The 23,737-nt window shown below is 40.7% G+C and overlaps 1 protein-coding gene across 6 annotated transcripts in view; it reads right to left on the reverse strand.

Moving 5' to 3' along the window:
• Positions 1-23,737, reverse strand: part of BCAS1 (brain enriched myelin associated protein 1) — a 130,782-nt gene that overhangs the window by 97,922 nt on the left and 9,123 nt on the right. For all 6 annotated transcript variants that reach the window (XM_054467789.1, XM_054467785.1, XM_054467788.1 and 3 more), the window contains exons 2-3: positions 21,189-21,265; positions 20,632-20,701 (exon numbers count right to left, since the gene is read on the reverse strand). In XM_054467789.1, coding sequence (XP_054323764.1) covers positions 20,632-20,701; positions 21,189-21,260 — 142 coding nt within the window. In that variant the 5' untranslated portion in view covers positions 21,261-21,265. The remainder of the gene's footprint in view (positions 1-20,631; positions 20,702-21,188; positions 21,266-23,737) is intronic.

Raw genomic sequence — 23,737 nt, forward strand, 5'->3', positions numbered from 1 at the left:
TATGGGGATTAAATTCAAGATGAGATTTGGGTGGGGACACAAAGCCCAACGACATCAAGCTGTAAAAACAATAGCTAACATTCATTGACTCTTTCCCAGCATTAGGATAAATGTGTGTAACAAGAGGCATTTTATTTAATGTATAACATTTTATTTATTTATTATTTAGTTATTTGGATAAATGTCTATAACAAGAAACATTTTATTTAAGTATAACAGCAAATCTACAAGTTAGGTACTATCATCACTCCCATTTTACAGGTTGGGAAACTGAGGCTCTGAAAAGTCAAGTCAGTTTTCTAACGTTGTCCAGCTAATGATCGGTAGATTTAATATTTGAACCCACGTTTGCCTGATTCCAAAGTTCAAACTCCCAACAACATATGGTAACCAAAGCAAGAACAGAAGAGAAAGAAGAAACAGAAGGGAGGGAAGATGAACAAAGTAGACAAAGTTTAGTTAATAGAATTAGTGGATACCCAAGAAAAAACTATGTACAAGAGGGGGAAAAACCCTGTTTTCTCACATCTGGGAAACATTGATATCTATATACTTTTGGTTTTAAATAAAAATTAGGTTATGTCATTCATCTGCATAAAACCATCCAAAGAAGGGCCTCTCAAAATTAAAACAAAATCCAAACTCTCTACCATGGGCCACACCCTCCAGAACTTCAGCTCGTACTATGTTTTTCCTCACACCTCTCAACGTACCAACATGTTTCCACCTGCAGCCCTCACCACTAGTTGTTCTTTCAATCTGGAAATATTTTCGCTAAGATCTTCCTATTGTTACTTTCTTATCATTCAAGACTTAGGTCACGTCAGGCCTTCCCTGACTCCTCCATCTGAAGTAACCCCTCCTGCTCACCCCTGTTTATTCTCTAGACTCCACAGAGGATTCATCACTCTCTGAAATAATCCCATTAATTTCTTCTTCACTTGTTTCCTCTCCACGACCTGTAAGCCCCAAGTGGACCCGGACTTGGTCTGCTCTGCTTACACCTGCATTCCAGTGCCTCCCATAGTGCTAGACACTAGGATTAAGCCAGGAAACATGGGTGAAGCAGCAAGCACAGAGCTTGGGGCACAGCCTAGCAAACACTCCACAAAGGACCATGATTGTAACTGTAGTAGGGCACGCCAATGAACAGGTTGGGAAACTGAGTCTCTGAGAAGAGACTAATGTTGTGCTGGATGAAATTTCTTTTTCTGACAATACATTATCCAAATCCTCCAAGCTTTCAGTTCAAAGAGGAAAGCAGAAACTATCATTATAATTTTATTTACAAAGTGTCCATGTATGAACATTATTCACTGCCCAATCATCTCCTCCTATGCAAGCAACACCGTCCTATGCATCAATATCCCGATCTGTCAGGATTCAGGATAAAGTGGACATATACACACTAATTGCAAAGGGAAATTGCAAATCTTGCAAAGATGCAGGGGTTTATAGAGTCTTGTAACATTGGTGAGCTGCTTAGATCACACACATGACCGTGGTTGGACCAGGATCTGGCAAAGTTAAAACAGATCACTGAAGAAGGAAAAGTGGACAACACAACACAGTAAGTTCTTCAAAAGCGTTATATTAGAATATCAAAGGATTATGTTAGGCCTTTGGGAAAACTCAAAACTTTATGAAGACCTCAAAAAATTATGCAAAAATGACCCTTCAATGGTCATGCTGCAAGAGTCAAATGACACTTCAAACAACTGTGGCTTTCTATGTTGTGCAAATGCATCTGTTGTTTTAAAGGTCTTAAAGTCAGGGTACATGTGGCAGATATTTATGACTTGGAGGAAGATATTAGATTTGAAACTTTCACTGAATGATCACATTTCATGCTTTTAACATTAAAAAGCCAGAATGTCTTTGCCAAGAAATTCTAGCATAAATAAAAGAAAAGGATGGGATTTTGGAACATCGTGGTAGAATTCTTGACTATCAGCTTTATACAACATGTCTGGACATTTAGTGATGGAAATGCTGGATGCCAGAGGAATGTAGGCAAAGGTACTACTACCCCATGCTCTTCAGAAAGCATCCTCTAAAAGCGACAGTGATGATCCCATACTGTGGGGCAAGACTGACAGTGACACTCACGATTTCCACTCTTCTCTTTAATCATATATTTCCCATCATTCATGTGCTACAAAACTCTGGAATATGCAAAGCCCATTCAAGTGCAAAACCAGCCTTTGCTCCAACATGAGCATATATTTTCATTTAAAGACACATCAAATGTTTCATTTGATTTTTTTTTATAAATCTGATAATAATGTACATTTAACCTGTGTTTACAACCAAAATAATTAATCTCTCTGAACCCTTTGTTTTTCCTGTCTCTATCCTCCACCCTCATTGCCAGATAAGTAACATCTGCAACCTGATGTGGCATATTGAACTTTGTTTATACTCACACAAACACGTATAAGCATCCCAGATACACATATACAGGGACTGTATCTGTCCTTGTTGTTTTTATAGAAATTGGATCACATTAGACATATTTTCTGAAGACTTTTGTACATTATAGTTGGTCTTCACAGTCAATAGCTCCAAATCTATCTTATCTTCTAAAATAGCTGCATAATATTCCTCAGTATGGATATACCAAAAGATATTTAAACCATTGCCTAATCAATGAATATCTTGGTAGTTTCCACACTGTTTTTTTCCATTTCCACTATACTGGAATAAACTTTCATGTTCAAAAATCCTAAACTGGTGCTATATTTCTATAGAATAGAGGCACAGATGTAGAAGTGTTACCCTCAAATCAATATGCATTTAATTTTTAAAAACAGACACTGCCATATTATTTTCTTAAAAAGGCTCTACAGATTCACATTTCCAGCCGCAATGAGTGTCTTAAGCACCTTTTAAGTGGTAAGCGGCTTACTAGGGGAGGTGGTCTATTATTCTATCAGTGGCTTCAGTTGTTAGGACACCACAGGTCGGCTGTGGAGATAGGTTTGTGGGGCAGGTTGAGTTCAGGACACATAGAAGACTGCCAAAGGGTGACTATTATTACTTTGATACTCTGGAGAAATTAGCCAGGAAACAGAGACAAGAGGCTCAGGGTGCAGCAAAGTAGCCAAATGAGGACGATATTGTTTTCTTTGGAGCAGATATACAAATGGCCAAGGAACTCATAAAAAGATGCCTAATGTCATCTCATTAGGGAAGTGCAGTCAAAGCCTCAGCATGATACGTCTTCACACCCACGAGGATGGCCATAATCAGAGAGACAATAACCAGTGTTAGAGAAGATGTGGAAAAATCGGAATGCTCATGCATTGCTGGTGGGAACGTGACATGGTGCAGCTGCTTTGGAAAGCAGTTTAACAGTTCCTGGAAAAGTTAAACATGGAGTTACCCTAAGACCCAGCAATTCCATTCCTAGGTAAGCAAGAAAATGAAAACATATGTCCACACAAAAACTTGTACACAAATGTCCATAGCAGCATTTTCATAATAGCTGAAAAGTGGAAACGACCCAAATATCCATCAATTGGAAAAAGGAAATCTAGCATTTGCATACAATAGAGTATTAATCAGCCGTAAGAAGAAACAAAGCACCGATCCATGTTATATCATGCTTTATGCTTGGAAGCATGATGCTAAGTGAAAGACGCCAGACACAAAAAGCAAAATATTGTATGATTCCATTTATATAAAGTGTATAGAATAGGCAAATCCATAGAGGCAGAAAACAGATTAGTGGTTGCCAGTGGCTGAGAATAGGGAAAAAACAAAGCGCTAAAGGGTAGGGAGTTTTGTTTTGGAGTGATGACGATGTTCTGGAATTAGACATGGAACAGTTGCACACATGGTGCAAGTATCCTTAAAATCACTGAATTGTCACTCTAAAAGGTAAATTTTATGGTAGGCGAATTGTACCTCAATGTGTAAAAAGAAGAATTAGATAAATAAATAGCAACACAGCACCAAGGGCTGGGGGTAGGAAATAGACAACAAACAGGAGTGATGAGTTCACGGGAAAAGACATGCAGCCAGCTTTTAAGCAGAAGAAAAGATGTTTGGCCTTATAAGTAGTAAAATAAAAGCACGATAAAATTATGACACTTGGCTTTCCCCCTGCCAAATTGGTTAAAAAGGAGACATTTGATGACCCCAGTGGAAAGCGTATAAAAAAAGAGCAGCTGTGGCCGGGTACGGTGGCTTAATGCCTGTAATCCCAGCACTTTGGGAGGCCGAGGTGGGCAAATCATGAAGTCAGGAGTTCAAGACCAGCCTGGCCAACATGGTGAAACCCTATCTCTACTAAAAAACAGAACAAAACAAAACACCAAAAAATAGTTGGGCGTAGTGGCGGGCGCCTGTAATCCCAGCTACTTGGGGGGCGGTGGCAGGAGAATCATTTGAACCTGGGAGGCAGAGGTTGCAGTGAGCCGAGATTGTGCCACCGCACTCTAACCTGGGCAACAGAGTGGGCCTCTGTCTCACACAAAAAAAATAAAAATAAAAAAAATAAAAAAGAACAGCCGTATAGATCGTCGGTGGGAGTGTAATGTGGCCACCTCTTTGGAGAATAGCTCAGTAATATCTATTAATACTTAAAATTTCACAAACACTGTAAGTCTAACTTCCACTTCTAAAATGTTATCCTAGAAATATAATTGCACAGGGGTACAAAGGCTTACGTGTGGAACTATTTGCTGGACTACTGTAGTTGCGGCAAAAAACTGGAAATGACCTAAACACTTATTAGTAGAAACCTGGTTAAATAAATTATCATATGTCCTTGAGGACACAGGGACACAAAGAGGGGAATGACAGACACTGAGCCTACTTGAGGATGGGAGGAGGAAGTCGATCTTTTGAAAAAAATTACTAGTGGGTACTAGGCTTAGTATCTGGGTGAAATAATAATCTGTACAACAAAACCCCATGACATGAGTTTACCTTATAACAAACCTGCACATGTACTCCGAACCTAGATAAAAGTTTAAAAAAAAAAAAATCATATGTCCCTACAATGAAATATTCCACAGGCATTAAAATTCCCCAAGGAATTTTAGTAAGGAAAAAAAAAAGCTGTGCCCAATAGCACGTACAGTATGTTTCCATTTGTTTTTAAAAAATGGTGTCAGAAGATTAGGAGAGAATTTATAAATAGACATGCTTGGATAACTCTGGATATAAGAAACTGTAGAGTATTTACCTCTAAGGAAGGAAATTTGGGTGGGGATTTTTTCTCACCTTATCTTATTACGTATATCACTCAGAACGTTTACTATGTATATGCACCTACCCCATCCATGCCATTAAGAAATGAAGAAATAATGAAAAGAAAAAATGAAAGTAGGGAACTAGAAACGAGAGGTGGGATTCAAAGTGGACTGAACATTTGACCTATTTCCCAATTTGCCTGGGGCTGGCCCAGCAGCGAGGCAGGTTCTAACCAATGAGCATCAGCTTTGAAGGGAGGGGTTGATAGGTCGGGTGGGCCCTGCTTGCTGAGAGCGTCATGGCCTTAGGGACATCTCCATTTGCAGAGTCTGAGCCTCTGCTTGGCAAATTCAGAAAATCCAGCTTTTCTTTTTATATCACCTGGAGTTGATGTAACTCTCAGAAGGCATTTTTAAGAGGACTCATGAATTAACTGCATAGCCAACTTCCTGACTTAAGACTACATGACAGAAAGCTGCAAAGGGGGCCAGCCACTGGCAACATCCCACCACTGTCCCTCTCTGTGGAAAACACAGATGGGACGCACATTGTGACGGGCAGGGTGCCTGGTGAGCCCACAAATCTGCAAGCACAGCTGAAATTGGTTACAGGATTTCAATGTTTCATTGCTTGAAGCTACGATAACTTGATGATGATGATGATGATGATGATTTTTTTATAGCCATCTTTTTAGAGGGATTTGAAGTAGGGAAAAAAATAAACTTCACACTGTCAGAGGTTGCCAACTATGAGGTCTGCTGATTGTTTGGCCAACACAGTGTTTATATTTTTTTGAATTGAGAAATTTCATTAGAAAGTCCTAAAATCAGGCTGTTATTGAAATGTCTTATTATTGGCTAAGGGTTTCCCAGGGCAGCCATCCTTGAAGCTGCGTGGAGCCCTATAAACAAGGAGACTTTCCAGTTCCCTGCAAACTCCACTTCATTCAGAGCCTTGAGCCAGTTCTTACATGGTCCTCAGACTTGAGCCAGTGCAAGAATACCCGGGAGGGGTTGTGGGAACAGATAGCTGGGCCCCACCCCCAGGGAAGGGGGTGTTTCTGACTCAGGAGGTCTGCACTCTGGCTGCAGAAACTGCACATCTAACGGGTACCCAGGTGATGTGATGCTGCTGGCCCAGGGACAACTCCGAGAGTCACTGCTATTGGGCACTGCTATTGCACCCACACACAGAGGCAGGCTCTGCTTACATTTTTCAGTTCTTGTTCCCAGAAACATTTGCTCTTTGAGGTATGCTTTGCATATAATGGATCCTACCCACTAATACAGTATGCTGCTTTTATTGATAAACTTCCAGAAACTTGGAGGGCACCTACCATTTCTTTGGTCTCGCTGATTATTTTTATTTTTGTTAAATGAAAATTGTTGGTAAGTTCTTTTTGGTGTGGTAAAAGGATGTGAAAAGCAGATTTAAAAAAAAAGTCCACTCTAGGATTAGAATTGTAGGTGTGTTTATTCTATTTCAAGATCTGGTTAAAATGCACCTTGAGGAAGAGAACTGAGTGCAGCTGTTATTTGTCAATGCTGTTTCTCTTTTCATGTTTTTTTCATGTTGCCTCTTGGTCTCTCCTATCTCTCTTGGTCTATCCTCCAAGACAGAGATGAGTGATCTTGAAACCCTGCCAGTGTTTTTATCTTTTGAGCCCAACTGTGCTGCCTCGTTTTCTTCTCAGTCCGAAGAGGCAAAGAGAAAGTTGCGTATGACTCAACAGCAGTTGCGTGGCAGTTAAAATCAGACTGTATGAGCCACGGAACCGTAAGTTGTGTCCAGAGTATCAGTCATGGTAAGTACAAAAAAGTCTTTAAAAATTTAAAACAGAAATGCCAATGTTTTATTTTTGAAAAATGTGAATAAGAAATTTTCCGGCCGGGTGCGGTGGCTCATGCCTATAATCCCAGCACTTTGGGAGGCCAAGGTGGGCAGATCAACTGAGGTCAGGAGTTTGAGACCAGCTTGGCCAACATAGTGCAACCCCATCTCTACTAAAAATACAAAAATTAGCCAGACGTGGCGGCACGCGCCTGTAATCTCAGCTACTAGGGAGGCTGAGGCATGACAATAGCTTGAACCCAGGAGGTGGAGGTTGCAGTGAGCTGAGATCATACCACTGCACTCCAGCTTGGGCAGCAGAAGGAGACTCTGTTACCAAAAAAAAAAAAAAAAGAAAAAAGAAAAAAAGAAATTTTCTAAGTGTATTCCAAATAACTTTTAATGTTGGATAAACATTAGGAGTTTAAAAATACTTATGCCAGAGGAGTGCTGTGACTCGCGCCTCTAATCCCAGCAAAGTGGGAGGCCAAGCAGGGAGGGTCACTTGAGCCCAGGAGTTTGAGACCAGCCTGGATAACAAAGGGAGACCTCATCTTTACAAAAAAAACTAAAAAATTAGCCAGGTGTGGTGGTGTGTGCCTGTGATCCCAGCTACACAGGAGGCTGAGGCAAGAGGATTCCTTGAGCCCTGGAGGTCGAGGCTGCAGTGAGCCATGATCATGCCACTGCACTCCAGCTGGGTGACAGAGCAAGACCTCATCTCAAAAAACAAACAAACAAAAAACAACAAAAAAACTTACGCCCAGGTAAAAATTGTCAGAGGAAAATAAGAAAAAAACTGAATGCCCAACATTAGCATAACGGCTGAATGAATTATAGTATGTCTATGCCTTGAAGTACACTGTAGCTTTAAAAAAATGAATTAAAGTTATACCAGTTGAATTTGGAGTTGAGATGGGGAAGATTATTACAATAAAAAAAACCCACTATTAATGAATGTGCTGGGAAATGTCTGTATGGGAATACTTAAAGTAAATTAAAATAAAGACCAGACCTGAAGAATCCCTGAGCAGACAAAGCCTATTAGACTACATAAGTGACCTAAACCTTGCTCGATTTGCAAACATAAGCAAAACAACTCGAACTGTTTTTTGTAAATGCCTATATTAAAGAAAAACAGAACTTGATCTCAACCAATCAGAAACAGTCAACAAACTTAAAATTATATAACTGGGTGCTTTCCAATGAGATGATCAAATAAGGCAACTGTGTAATTGTAACACATCAAACAAATTTTATATTATGCTTCTGCATTTTCCCTAAATTCTTGCATGTAATGCTTTGTCATCAAAACACTAATTCCCTTTTGGTTTTCTTTTCTCAAATTGCCTCTATTCAGATAAACTCTTTGAAATTTTATTGTGTCTCAGATTTGTCTTTTACAAAGTATAGAACAAAGAGAAAAATATGAAAGAAGAAATATTAGGTTGTTAGCTTGGGTGTCCTTGGAGGGGGTAGGGAAGATGTGAGATGAGGAAGAAGCCAATAAGAAAAAGAAAAAGACACGTTTCACCAAAACAACAATAACAGAAAATATGATTGCATTTATTCATATATGTTAATTAGTATTTATGTAAGTATATATGCATGTAAAAATAAAATACAAAGAATTAAAATGCATACTAATAGTTATTTCAGTTATCTATGGCTGTATAACAAGCATCCCCAAAATGATCAACTTAACCACCATTTTTTTAGCTCATGATTCCATGCATTAAGAATTCAGGGCCAGGCATGGTGGCTCATGCCTGTAATCCCAGCACTTTGGGAGGCTGAGGTGGGTGGATCACGAGGTCAGGAGTTTGAGACCAGCCTGGCCAACATAGTGGAACCCCGTCTCTACTAAAAATACAAAAAATTAGCTGGGCGTGGTGGCGGGCACCTGTAATCCCAGCTACTTGGGAGGCTGAGGCAGGAGAATCACTTGAAGCCGGAAGGCGGAGGTTGCAGTGAGCCAAGATCACGCCACTGCACTTCAGCCCAGCGGACAGTGCGAGACTCCATCTCAAAAAAAAAAAAAAAAAAAAAATTCAGGCAGACGCCAGGTACAGTGGCTCATGCCTGTAATTCCAGCACTTTGGGAGGTTGAGGTGGGCAGATCACCTGAAGTCAAGCAGTTCCAGACCAGCCTGGCCAACATGGTGAAAACCTGTCTCTACTAAAAATACAAAAATTAGCCAGGCATGGTGGCACATGCCTGTAATCCCAGCTATTCGAGGGGCTGAGGCAGGAGAATCACTTGAACCTGGGAGGTGGAGGTTGCAGCAAGCCAAGATCTTGCCACTGCACTCCAGCCTGGGTGACAGAGTGAGACTCTGTCTCAAAATAAATAAATAAATAAATAAAAATAAAAAAAGAATTCAGGCAGAGAGGATAGGATCAGCTTATTTCTGGTCTATGATGTCTGGAGCCACAGCTGGGGTGCCTTGAAAGGATGAAGATGGCTGGGACGGCTCACACAGGGACATATGTCTGGAGCTTTAGTTCTGGCTATGGGCTGGTTTCTATGGTCCTTCTTCATACGGCATCTATTAGCTGAAATGCCCATGATGTTTTCTTTACCCACAGGTCTGGTTCCTGGACTGGGATGGCTGGAATATTTGGGGACTGGCTGGGCACCTCTCTCTTGCCTCATGGCTTCTTCATGTGAGTAGCTTGGGCTCTCTTACAGCATGGTAATCTCAGGGTAGAAGTTCCGATATTGTGTCTAGCCTTTCTCAGAGCTAGTGTTGCAAGAGACAAGGCAGAAGCTCCAAGTCTTCTTAAAAGGCTTCTTGAAAGTCCTGTGTCATCCCTTCTACTACATACTGTTGGTTATATAGGACCAATCCAGAGGGGACTACACAGGGGTGTGAATACCAGGAAGCATGGGTTATTGGGTGGTGGGTTGTGTGTGTGCATCTTTGGAGACTATCAACCACAATAATGCAATAGGGAAGATAATTTTATCTAACAGGAATTCTCCACTAGACTTTTTGGTGAGAAAAAGCACTGAGTTTGAGAAGGATGAGATTTCCCCAGGGCTCTTGCTCACTCCCAAGGAAGACAGAGGCACAAGGAGCTGTTGGGCCATCTGGGAGAGCCAGTGTTCAGAACTCTCTGTTATTACTTTAGACTGAGTGGTGATACAGTGCAATGGAGGGAAAGAAGAAAGGAGAGTGCCTGTGAGTGTTATCAGTGGAGAGTTGTCCAGGTTCTTGGTGTTTTGAACAAAAAAATTGGACAAAATGCACAAACAAAGCAATGAAAGCACAGATTTATAGAAATGAAAGTACACTCCACAGAGTGGGAGAGGGTTTGAGTAAGTGGCTCAAGAGTGCTGGTTACAGAATTTTCTGGGGTTTAAATACCCTCTGGTGGTTTCCCATTGGTTACTTGGTGTATGCCCTATGTAAATGAAGAGGAAGAAGTGAAGTTACAAAGTTATTTACTTGGTGTACACCCTATGCAAATGAAAAGGATATTTCCTGCCATAGCTGAAGTGCAGCTACATCCATAGTTGAGCATAGAAAGTTGTGGGTTTTCTGCTTGACTTAGTTCTAGGAAGTCCTTAGCTTCCCCGCCTCCAGACCCTATTCCCCTACCTCACGAGGATGGGGTGTCTCGCAGAGTTTCAAGGTGGAGAGTTGAGGATAGGGAGCCTCTTGAGTGAGAGACATATAGCAATGTAAGGAGAGAGAAAAGTGGTGTTTAGGATGTGAGTTAGGTCTCCTTAATATCCTTTGAAAGGCCAGAGTAAGGATATGAACTACTTTCCTTTGCTCAATTCTAATAATTCTTTGGCATCACCTCTGGCAGACACTGCTTGTGGCCTGCCCAATAGCCAATCTTCTCCAGCCCCAACCATGTATTATTATGATGATTCACTTGCATCTCAGAGAGATGCTTGATTCCCAGCATCCCATGCAGCTGGTATGGGCCATGTGATGTAGCTCTGGCCAATAAGAGGATGCCTACATGGGGCAGGGGTTTCGGGGGAAGATCCTCCTTCCTCTCATAATACAAGGAGAAAAAAAAAATGGTGGCAAAGTTTGGCCTTTCCTCTCCTGCTTTTGGATCCCATGATGTAGAGATGTGATGTTTGGTTCTGTGACAGCCATCTTGTGAGCAGGAGTGACACAATTGGCTCATGTACTTGGTGTTTTGATGAGGCTGTCAGACTGCTGTACCAAATTTAGAACTGCCACCTCCAGACTTCTTGCTCAAATTAAAAGTGCTATTTACTTAGCCAGGTTTGCATTCCTCGAAGCTGAGTGCAGCAGAGTCTGGGAACTTGCCCTTCGGCCTTATTATTTTGTTCCTCTGCTACCACTGGCTTAATATGCCAGTGTTCATTCATCAACCATTTCTAAGTCTTTAGTGTATCTCAGGCCTGGTGCTGAGCTCTGGGACCCTCATAACAAGAAAGGATGGCAAGCGTCCTGCTCTCAGGGACTTTTACTTGAGTTTGGAATCAGATAAAAAATAAGACCAATTGGAGGGAAATAGTCGACACTAGGAGAACACATGTATTTGCTCCCTTCCAGACAAGTGCTGTAGCCTATATTTTTTACTACATCAGGGAGCTATGCTTTTTGGCATCGGGTCTCCCATTCCACTTTGACTAGGCACTGATATTGGCAAATGCTTCTCTTCTCACTCATTATGTTATTGGCAGGAGCACTTTTCTCAAGTTAGAATTTTCAATCCAATAAAATGATTCCACTTACATCTTTTTTTTAAAAAAAGCAAAATTAGTCTATTCTTTTTAGGAACAATGACTAGGAGCAAAAAAGGAAAATACTAATTTTAGAAACCTTTTATCCAGGTCAAACATTCCTTCTGTTTCTGGAAAATGATGTGTCCTGGCAGAGAAGGCATGTCTTAGTCTCTGCCATACATTAGCAGTGAGGCCTGAGATCTAATGTCATAAATTTGCTAGAAAGGAATCAAATAAGGGCAAAAATCAGGCATTTTAATTCTCCAAAGATCTATAAAGTTTTAGGCATAAATAATATGCAGATGGGAAAATCTGGTCAGGTGATATGTCAGGGAAAGCCAATGGTAAAGAATAAGTATGAGAATAGCCTCTACTTTTTTTTTTTTTTTAATAGAGATGGGGTCTCTATGTTGCCCAGGCTGAACTCAAACTCCTGGACTCAAGCAATCCTCCCACCTCAGCCTCCCAAAGTGCTGGGATTTTAGGCGTGAGCCACTGCACCCACCCCAATAGCCTCTACTTTTAGTTTTGCCCAGAATCCTTTATTTCAGCACTTTTATCTTGTGCCAGCTGCTGTTTTTAGAGCTCCCCTACAAAGTTCATACTATTATTCCAGTTTTACAGATGAGACTCAGAATAAACTTCCTTGCCAAGATTGTACAGCTAGTGAGTGGCAGAGCCAAAACCTATGCTCTGGTCTGTTAGAGTCCAATGCTTGAGAGGATATGGTTCCATTTCCGATTGCTGTAACAAATTACCCCAAATGCCCCAGCACAAATATATTACAGTTCTGAAGCCTGTAGGTCAAAAATGGGTCAGCTTCTAGAAGCTGTAGGGGAGAATCTATTTCCTTCTCTTCTCTAGTATTCAGAGGTCACCTACATTCCTTGGCTTGTGGCTCCATCCTCCAGCTTGCAGGCCAGCAGTGTAGCATCTTTGAGTCTCTCTCTCTCTGTGACATCTGCTCCCATAATCACACCTTTTCCTACTCCAACCCTTCTGCCTCCCTCTTATGAAGACCCTTGTGATCACACTGGGTCCACCTGGATAATCCAGGATAATATCATCATCTCACATTCCTTAGTCACATCTGCAAAGTCCTTTTGCCATGTAAGACAACATACTCATAGGTGCTGAAGATTAGACGTGAGCATTTGATGGGAGGAAGGGCACCGTGCCGTGTGCTGGACTCTCAGCTATGGTACTCTGTGGTGTCATACGTGAAGAAACTGCATAAGTAAGTTGCACTCCCTAGTGTACGCACTCTCAGTGGGGATGGTATTAATCCCAAGGGGGCGAAAATTGGTTCTATGGGGGAGGATGAACAAAACTCATTCTTTTTATGTATAGAGCACAGATACAGTACATACACAGATACGTGTCAGTGTTATTACAATTTCATGAATGGGATGCACTTAGCTCTTAATGCGTTACCTCGTCTAGTCCTGGATGTCAACTGCGAGGCCAGCGTGTCATCCCCACTTGCCCACCTGCCTTCTTTGCCCTGGCCGTCCACACTCTGCCTCCCCTTGCATCCCTCCCTAACACCTCAGCTCTGCTTGAGTGAGAAGATGACTCTGAGGTCCCCCTTAAGAACATATGTGCCTTTTAAAACTATGTTTTTGTTATTGAAGAACAAAATGGTAATTAAATCACATCAGCATTAGCTGCACTCTCACAGAGCTTGGTTTTATGCCAATACTGGCCATCTATCTCTTTAGGGGGGTCTTTTGCGAAGAAACAAACTCGAAAACAACTATATTCTCAAAGTGGTAAAAAGCCTTTTTAGGTATTTCCTTCCCAGAATCTCTAGGCTTAGGCTTTCTCTTCTCTTTTTAGCTTTTGAGTGAAAAAGGTAAGGAGCAGCCGTCATTCTCCTTTCTTATTGGTGGGAAAGTGATTGTTGCATATTAATAGGGGTTGTGGCACCTCCGTGGTAATGTTTCACTAAATGGAACAGAGTATTCTCTTTCTAGGATGGTTAATTTTGTCTGGCCTGACAGTGGTGTGTGGGACTAAATGTTCTGTCCTTTCTATCTGCCTGATCTCTGAGCCATGGGAGATTGAGTTTCTCCTTCACAATCCACTAAAGTTTGCATATGAACAAAACAGGGGATCTCTGCACGCAACAGGAGGGTGATGTGCTCAACTGTGAGGTGTGGTCCCACTCGAAGTTGTCTGATTCAATGAGATGCAATAAATTAACATACCACATGTATTGGGGGGAGGTGAAGAGGTACCAGATGACAGTCTCCCGAGGTCTCCCTCTCTTGGGTAGTTTATGGGAGGAATGGGCTGACAAAATAGCTAAGAGATGTCATCTCTTCACAAAACACCTCCCCATCACATTACTTTCTTTTGTGCAGACTCCTCCTGCCTCCAGTGATGAATTCAGAGGAAGCAAAAGAACTGGTTGAGTGGAAGACACCTTCTAACATAGCAAATGATCTTTCCCCCCATTCTTCGTTGAATTTTTTTTTCTTTAGTTGATGTGAGCTGCTTTTGACTATGGTTTTGTTGTTGTTGTTGTTGTTGTTGAGATGGAGTCTCTCTCTGTCTTCCAGGCTGGAGTGCAGTGGCACGATCTTGGCTCACTGCAAGCTCTGCCTCCCTGGGTTCAAGAGATTCTCCTTCCTCAGCCTCCCGAGTAGCTGGAATTACAGACGTGTATCATCACGCCCAGCTAATTTTTGTATTTTTAGTAGAGACAAGGTTTCACCATGTTGGCCAGGCTGGTCTCAAACTCCCAACCTCAGGTGATCCACCCGTCTTGGCCTCCCAAAGTCCTGGGATTACAGGCATGAGCCACTGCACCCAGCCAACTATGCTGATTTTTAAAAAAGTTCATTGTACCTTAACAGCATTTACAAAAATCGGATTTATCTGATTGAAGTACAATTTACATACAATAAAATCCACCAACTTTAATAGCACAATTCAGTGCATTTTGACAAAATATGCAGTCATGTAGCCTCCACCATGATGAAGGTATAAAGTTTCTCCATCATTGCAAAGTTTCTTGATGCCCCTCTGCAGTGAGTGTCTCAACCAGCCCCAGCCCCTAGCAACCACTGATCTACTTTCTGTCACTACATTTCTGCCCTTTCTAGAATTTTACATAAGTGGAATCATGTAGTATGTTGCCTTTTGTGTCTGGCTTCTTTTTCTTAGTATAATAATTTTGAGATTCATCCATGCTGTTGCATTGATCAGTAATTCCTTCTTATTTATTGCTAAGGATTATACCATCTGCTATAGCCTGAATGTGTCCCCCAAAATTCATATGTTGAAACTTAATTACCATGTGATCATATTAAGAGGTGGGGCCTTAAGGAGGTGATTGAGTTTAGAGGGCAAAGACCACATAAATAGAATTACAGACTTTATAAATGGACTTGAGGGAACTAGCTAGTCCCTTTCATACCCTTCTGTCGCTTCTGCCATATGGGGACACAGCATTCCTTCCCTCTGGTGGGCACAGCAACAAGGCGCCATCTTGGAAGTAGAGAACAGGGCCCTCACCAGACACTGAACCTGCTGGTGCTTTGATCTTGGACTTCCCAGTCTCTAGAACTAGGAGAAATAAATTTCTACTTTTTATAAATTACCTGGTCTATGGTATTTTGTTATAGCAGCACAAACAGATTATGAGACCATTGTACGGATATACCCTAATTGGATTAACTATTCTTCTAATGATAGATATTTTGCTCTAATAGAAATAATTCTCAAGATATTTTTGGATTCAAATAAAGTAACCATTTGAAAAGGATGGAGACAAATTGAGGATACTAATTTAAACAATTGTATATTGGCAGAACAAGCACATAAGCCTCTCACCCAAAGTTTGCAAGCAAATGTGTTTGTCTTAGTGGCATTGCAGGTAAATCACATGGTATGTTACTTTAACATCATTAGTAACCTACTCCAAAACGAGACAAATAACATCCAAAATTGGTGAGTTAAGCTAGAAATATAACATAAGCAAAAACTGAGACATTTTGATTTTTCAATATATTGTTACTTAAGATGAATAACAATACCAAACTTTTGAGAAAGATCTCTAATCCACATGGATTTTATTACTTAATGTTTGTTTGATATCAAATTCCCATGGTGGTTTGCTCTTACTAAGAAAAAGCACTCTACACGATACATTTCTTTCTAGGAGGATACAGAATGTAATTTCATGTTTTAGTTTAAAAGAGGTATTTTCCCTTATTGATATCTCTCACATTGTATCTAAAGACAAATAAAAGACTTACAAAGCATAAGGGATGTAGGAAAGACTAGTTTTAACTTTTGATTTTAAAGTTCCAAAAGATACGTTAGGCAGAAATAGTACAGTTAACTTCAAACAGCAATGGCAGTCTTTATGTCAATTGACATTAAATCCAAGACAGAATAACTTTCCTTATGTGTTTACCACCTGCCAGACACTGTTCTGAGAGTTTTAGGAGTATCAACTTATTTAAACCGTACAATAACTTAGAAGCTTGGTCTATCATTATTATGATTCCCATTTTACAGATGACAGAACAAAGAAGCTCAGAAACCTGCCCAAGCTCACATATTGGAGCCATGATTCAACTGTAGCATCCCAGCCTCTTTGGCTGTTTGCTTAGCCACGGTACCATTGCTGCTTCTAAATAAGCCTTCATAGGAAATATTATTGGATGTCAATGGTATTAGTCTGTTCTCATGCTACTAATAAAGACACACCTGAGACTGGGTAATTTATAAAGGAAAGAGGTTTAATGGACTCACAGCTCCACATGGCTGGGGAGACCTCACAATCATGGCAGATGATGAAGGAAGAGCAAAGGGATGTCTTACATGGCAGCAGGCAAGAGAGCATATGCAGTGGAACTCCCGTTTATAAAACCACCAAGTCTCGTGAGACTTATTCACTATCATGAGAACAGCATGGGAAAAACATGCCCCTATGATTCAATTACCTCCCACTGGGTCCCTCCCATGACACGTGGGGATTATGGGAGCTACAGTTCAACATGAGATTTGGGTGGGGACACAGCCAAACCGTATCACCAATGAATTGTTTTAATTGTAATTTTTTTAAATAGGAAAAGTATAGATAAAAAGAAACGAAACAGTCACCTAGATTTCTATTTATTTTTCCAATGACTTTTCTATACCTCTATACATATATGTATACATCAACAGAGATCAATAGAAATGTGCGTCAAAAGACATGGACAAATAATTCTCTCTGAAGGACAAAAAAAGGTCACCCAGAATTTCACTTTTATACCCCTTAAAACTGCACTGAAAATTATAACTTAGCTAATAACCTTAGGAAAAGAGCATGAGGACAACAATACGCTTAAAAGGGATAATGACTCTAAAGCAAGTTGCACAGGTTGAAGATGTCAATGAATAACAGGCAAAATTGCTACCTCGGGATTAACTGGGACTCTTTACAAATTCTCCAGTAGTAGCTGAGTATGTTGACAGCAAGACTGCCAGGTATGAGGGCGAGGTACAAATAACCTATGACTCGGAAATGTGTGTTTCTTTTCCCTCATCACGTGCAGGTGTTCACACAGCAACTGCTGTCTCAGACTGTTGTCCTACGTTTCAAGAGAAACCTATTTCCCTCCTTTTGGGAACATCTTTGTGATATACATACATATATATGAAATATGCATACCTATATGTATATCTCAAATATGTGCATATATGTATGTGAGATATACACATATATGAGATATATATGAGATATACCTATGTGTATGTATATCTCATATATGTTAACACACATGCATACATATATGAAAAACATAAATGTATTACAGGTGAGAGAGGAAAGAAAAGAGAAAGTGAGATGGAGGATGGAGAGAAGGGTAGAGAGAGAGGCTTTCTCAATCCCAACAATTTTTCCCTATTCATTCCTTGCCCTTGCACTCCATATTAAACATAAGAGGATAATTGAAAACAACCCGATTAAAAATTGGGACAAAATGAGAACGTAAACTGGCACAGTCATTATGGGAAATAGTATGGAAGTTCCTAAGAAAGTTAAAAAATAAAACTACTATATTAGTCTGCTTTTCACACTGTTGATAAAGACATATCCAAGACTAGGAAGAAAAAGAGGTTGAATTGGACTTACAGATCCGCATGGCTGGGGAGGCCTCAGAATCATGGTGGGAGGTGAAAGGCACTTCTTACATGGCGGCGGCAAGAGAAAATGAGGAAGATGCAGAAGTGGAAACCCCTGATCAAACCATCGGATCTCATGAGACTTATTCACTACCATGAAAACAGTATGGGGGAAACTGCCCCTATGATTCAAATTATCTCCCACTGGGTCCCTCCAACAACACATGGGAATTATGGGAGTACAATTAAAAATGAGATTTGGGTGGGGACACAGAGCAAAATCATATCAACTACCATATGATTCAGCAATCCACTTCTGGGTATATATCTAAAAAAATGAAAGAAGTGTCTCAAAGTGGTAGCTATAGCCCCAAGTTCATTGCAGCATTATTCACAATAGCCAAGATATGGGAACGACCTATGTGTCCATCAGTGGATGAATGGAAAAAGGAAATATATATATGGACACACACATATACATATACATGTGTGTAAATACACACACACAACGGAATAGTTATTCAATCATACAAAAGAAGGAAATATTGGCATTTGCAACAACATGGATGAACCTGGAGGACTTTATGATAAGTGAAATAAGCTAGACACAGAAAGACAAATACTATATGATCTCATTTATATGTGGAATCTAAAAAAGTTGAATTCATAGAAGCAGAGAGTAAAATGATGATTATCAGAGGCTAAGGTCCAGGGAAAATTTTGGTCAAAGGGTACATACTTTCACTCATAAGATAAATAAGTTGAATGGTAAATATAAGTTAATAATACGGTTTTGCTTACTTGAAATTTGCTAAGAGTAGATTGTAAGGGTCCTCACCACACCCTACAACAAAAACAAAAAAGTAGCTATGTATGGTGGTGGATGTGTTGATTTTATATATATGTATACACACACATACACACACACACACACACCATGGAATACTACTCAACCATAAAAATAACAAAATAATGTCTTTTGCAGCAACTTGGATGGAACTGGAGGCTATTATCCTAAGTGAAGCAACTTAAGAACAGAAACCAAATACTGCATGTTCTCACTTGAAAGTGGGAGCTAAGCCGTGTGTATACAGGGGCATACAGTAGCATAATGGACATTGGAGACTCCAAAGAAGGGAGGGTGGGAGTGGAATGAGGGTTGAAAGTTACCTATTGGGTACAATGTACACTACTTGAGTGACAGGTACATTAAAAGCCCAGACTTTGCCACTATATAATCACATCCATGTAAACAAAAACCACTTGTACCCTAAAGCTATGAATTTTTATTTTTAAAGAACCTTCTACAGAGCCCCTAATAGTTCAGATTCTCAGTCCCCAACCTTAGGGTATTCTGAATAGCAGCTATGGGATGAGACTAGGGCATGCAATTTTTAATACATTCCCCAGGAAATTCTAAAACCTTTGGAACCAATGCTATAATATACGTCCTTCATTACTCAGGAAAGGAAACCGAAGCCCAGAATCTTATATGTGAATGAAAACAACCATAGCCATAATATGATAATGATAGGAGCACTTATTATCTGTCAGGCACTGTAATATATGCTTTCATTATATCAGATGCTCATGCTATAAGTACTGTTATTCCCACTGTACAGATGAGGAGCCAGAGGTTCAGAGAGGTTATGTAACTTGCTCAAGGTCACACAGCTAGTAGGTGGCAAAGCCAGCAATCTGATTGCAGAATTCTTACCCTCAACTACTGGGCTATACTACCTCTTCTTATATAATTTATATGTATCCATCACATAGTAGAGCCTGACCACCCTGGAAGCATTGAATATATAGTCTTATGCTCCAGGATAAAGTCAAATAGGTAAGTATATGCCTCAGTTTTAACACTGCCCTCATGAGGACACAATTCTATTGTCTTTTATAATTTATCAGTTTCTGAAGAATTCCTAAGTGTTGATAATGGCAGAGGCTGTGCACATTTGGGGAAAAGGAATACATGAAATACCGCTGGGGATTACGTTAAATGTTTAATAAACAATCTCCTTTAATCCTCATAGCAATTCTGTGAAGTAGGTACTTTTATCCCCATTTTACAGATGAGAAAACTGAGGCTGAGAAAAGCAGATGCCTTGTTCCAGGTCACACAGCCAGTAATCTGCAGGGCAGAGATTGCAACCTAGGTCTGCCAAGCATCGTGTTTTCACTCTATTGCTTTTATCTTATCTGCTGTAACTCCTCAGTCTCCTCCAGCTGTCACACATACTCAGAAGAGATCTGTTATTATGGCTGAATCATATTGCCCCCAAAGATGCTCAAGTCCTAACCCCCTGTGAATGTGACCTTATTTGGAAACAGGATCTTTGCAGATGATCAAGTTAAGATGAGGTTATTAGGGTGGGCCCTAATCCAACATGACTGTTTCGGTATGTTGAAGGGGAAATTTAGACATGCATAGAGGGAAGATGACATGAAGATGCAGGGAGAAGATGGCCATCTACAAGCCAATGAGAGGGGCGTGGAACACGTTCTCCCTGATGACCCGCAGAAGGAACCAATTCTGCTGACAACTTTATTTTGAACTTTTGGCCTTCAGCACTGTGAGACAATACATTTCTGTTGTTTAAGCCACCAGGGCATGGTAGCCCAAGGACAAACGCAAGTATTTTCAAAGTCAGCCTGCAGCTTCAACCCTTTCATTATTTTTTTCGCCATAAACAGAATCTGCAGACCCTCCTTCCCCACGAGAGGGTAGATGCCCTTCCCAGAGTGGCACTGACCTTCCTCGAAGTGCTGAACTGTGTGGGTCGACACCACCACCGGAACCCCGTTCAGAGCAGACGCGTTGTCCTGAAACAGAGCACGTGGCATTGTGAGACAAATCTTCGGGGGAAAATCAGAACTCAAGGAAGAACTTCTAAGTTACAAGGGTGTCTCACAAAAATTAAACTTAACTTAAAGGCTGTGTTTCTAGAAACTCCCCCGTTTTCTATCATGCCTTGGAGAACCAAAATAACTCACTCCAAGAGTGGACTCCAGTTATTATGAGAACACACCATGGTGCCTCAGCTCAGGGGACCCCACACTCACAGGAAGCTCTGACCCGTCGCACGGAGGGGACCCGAGGCTCAAATGGGCATTTATCAAGTCAGGGCTGGAGCACGAATTTAATATGCTGATTCTGACATCTTTTAGGTTATCCTTACTCCACTGTCTTGCACACACAGTCACAATCAATCAGCACCCAGGACTTCAGTCAACACACTTGTCAAATACAGGAAGTTCTTTTTTTTTTTTTTTTTTTCTGCTGGTGCCCCTGTAATGGTTACTACACTACCTTGTAAGTCTCTGCTTCTGGTTCATTCTCTTGGTCTTCAACTCTTTGGGGAACACTCATTTGGTTACCCATTGCTCCTATAATGGAGAGAAAGAGAGGAAGAGAGAAAGAAATCAAAACCAAACGAAGCTACATGTGATACTAAGGTGCAGAGGCCTGACAAGTTGCCCATGGCTGTATTATCATCAGCTGAGATCACAACAAATTGCTTGTATTAGTCCGTTCTCACACTGCTATGAAGAAATACCCGAGACTGGGTAATTTATAAAGAAAAGAGGTTGAATTGACTGATGGTTCCGCATGGCTGGGGAGGCCTCAGGAAACTTACAATCGTGGCAGAAGACAACTCTTCACAGGACACCAGGAGAATGAGTGCGAGCTGGGAAAATGCCAGATGCTTATAAAACCATCAGATCTCACGAGACTCACTGAGTATCACGAGAACAGCGTGGAGGAACCTGCGCCCATGATCCAATTACCTCCACCTGGTCCCACCCTTGACATGGGGATTATGAGGATTGCAATTCAAGATAAGATTTTATGTAGAGACACAGCCAAACTATATCATTGCTTATATTTATTTTGGGGAATAGAAAGGAGATTTTGGGCTCATGTGTTCAACAGAATTAAAGTTAAATGCAGTCATAATTTTCAGTTGCATTTCATTGCTAGGGGAAAATATTTATCATCATGAAAAGTGTATTCAGTGTAGATAGCATTTTTTTCTCTTTTAGCTAAAGTCACAGCTATTAAGATTTTAGAATGAGGGTAATTGAAATAATAATAATTTTTTCTGATTCTCAAACTAAATTAATTCCCCTATTAAAATCTTTTACACTACTGCCTTTTTTCCATAGCATTTAGCAGGTCTTGTAATTATATACTTACTTGGGTATATATTTTTGCTTTCATTGATTTAACACATATGGTCATGTGTCACTTAAGGGCGAGAAAATGTTCTGAGAAATGCATCATTAGATGATTTCATGGTTGTGTGAACATCATAGATGGTATAGCCTACTACACACCTAGGCTGCATGGTATAACCTATCGTTCCTAGGCCACTAACTTGCACAGCACGCAACCACATTGAACACTCTGGGAAACTGTGACACACTGGGAAGTATTTGTGTACCTAAACATATCGAAACAGAAAAAGTCCAGTAAATACATAGTATTATAATCTCATGTGACCACTAAGTATATGTGGTCCATCATTGACTAAGGTATCATTATGCAGTGTATGACTGTGTCTATTGAGCACAGCTCTGCACCTATCGCTGTGCCAGGCACTAGGGTTACAGCTGTGAATTAAACAGGCAAGGCCCTCTGACTTCATGGAGCTGAAATATGGTACACAGGGAGAGAGTTAACATATGAACAATAAATCCACAAATGAGGTCATTTCTGATAGTTCAAGGCAGCATGGCACAGTGGTTATCAGCACAGACTCTAGAGCAAGACTGCCCGGGCATGAATCCTCTCTCTGCCCCTTATAGCCGTGTGTCCTTGGGAGAGTTAATCAGCCTCTCTGTGCCTCATAAGACTGCTATAAGGACCCAATGAGTTAATGCTTGTGACGTGATTAGAACAATGTCCAGCTCATGTTAAGCAAAACATATGTGCTTATTAAAAAAATGCATAGGGTTCTAAGTTATGAATAAAAGTAATTTTTTTTTTGAGACGGAGTCTCTCTCTGTCGCCCAGGCTGGAGTGCAGTGGTGCAATCTCGGCTCACTGCAACCTCCGTCTCCTGGGTTTAAGCAATTCTCCTGCCTCAGCCCCCTGAGTAGCTGGGATAACAGATGCGTGGCACAATACCAGGCTATTTTTTTTTTTTTTGTATTTTTAGTAGAGACGGGGTTTCACCATGTTGGCCAGACTGGTCTCGAATGCCTGGCCTCATGTGATCCACCTGCCTTGGCCTCCCAAAGTGTTGGGATTACAGGCATGAGCCACTGCGCCTGGTCGAATAAAAGTAATTAATAACATCACGTGAGATGGGATCATATGGGAGATGGCAGGTTGTGGCACTGCTGGGTAGGATGTTTCTGAAATGACTGTTAATATGGTTATTGTCCCATAGGTGAAGGGCAAAGTTGAATATTTAATTTATGTCTCCCTTCCACAAGAAATTGTAAGCACCCTGAGGTCAAAGGCAGTGTCTACCTTCACCCGATTTTGTATCTCCTAATCTTAGCAGTGTGTTTGCATTTACTGGGAGCTTAATTATTATTAGTTAATGGAGGGAATAATGATTGATAGCACCTCTCACATATGAGGCACAGACCTAGGTGCATGACCACATCATCACCAAACCTCTGAAGAGCTTTGTTATAATAATGTATGATGTATAATAATAATGATGATAATAGTAAATCATTACTTAGCATGTTCTCAATTCCAAGCTCTAATTTCTGAGTGCTTCACCTGTATCGTCTCATGTAGTCCTACAGCACTCCTGTGAGATAGAGGTATCATGATTTCATTCTTCATATGAGGTAGCCGGAACTCAAAGGGGTTAAATTATTTTCCAAAGGTCACCCAGT

Source organism: Pongo pygmaeus, chromosome 21 (genome assembly GCF_028885625.2).
Source record: "Pongo pygmaeus isolate AG05252 chromosome 21, NHGRI_mPonPyg2-v2.0_pri, whole genome shotgun sequence".
NCBI classification, from domain to species: Eukaryota; Metazoa; Chordata; class Mammalia; order Primates; family Hominidae; genus Pongo; species Pongo pygmaeus.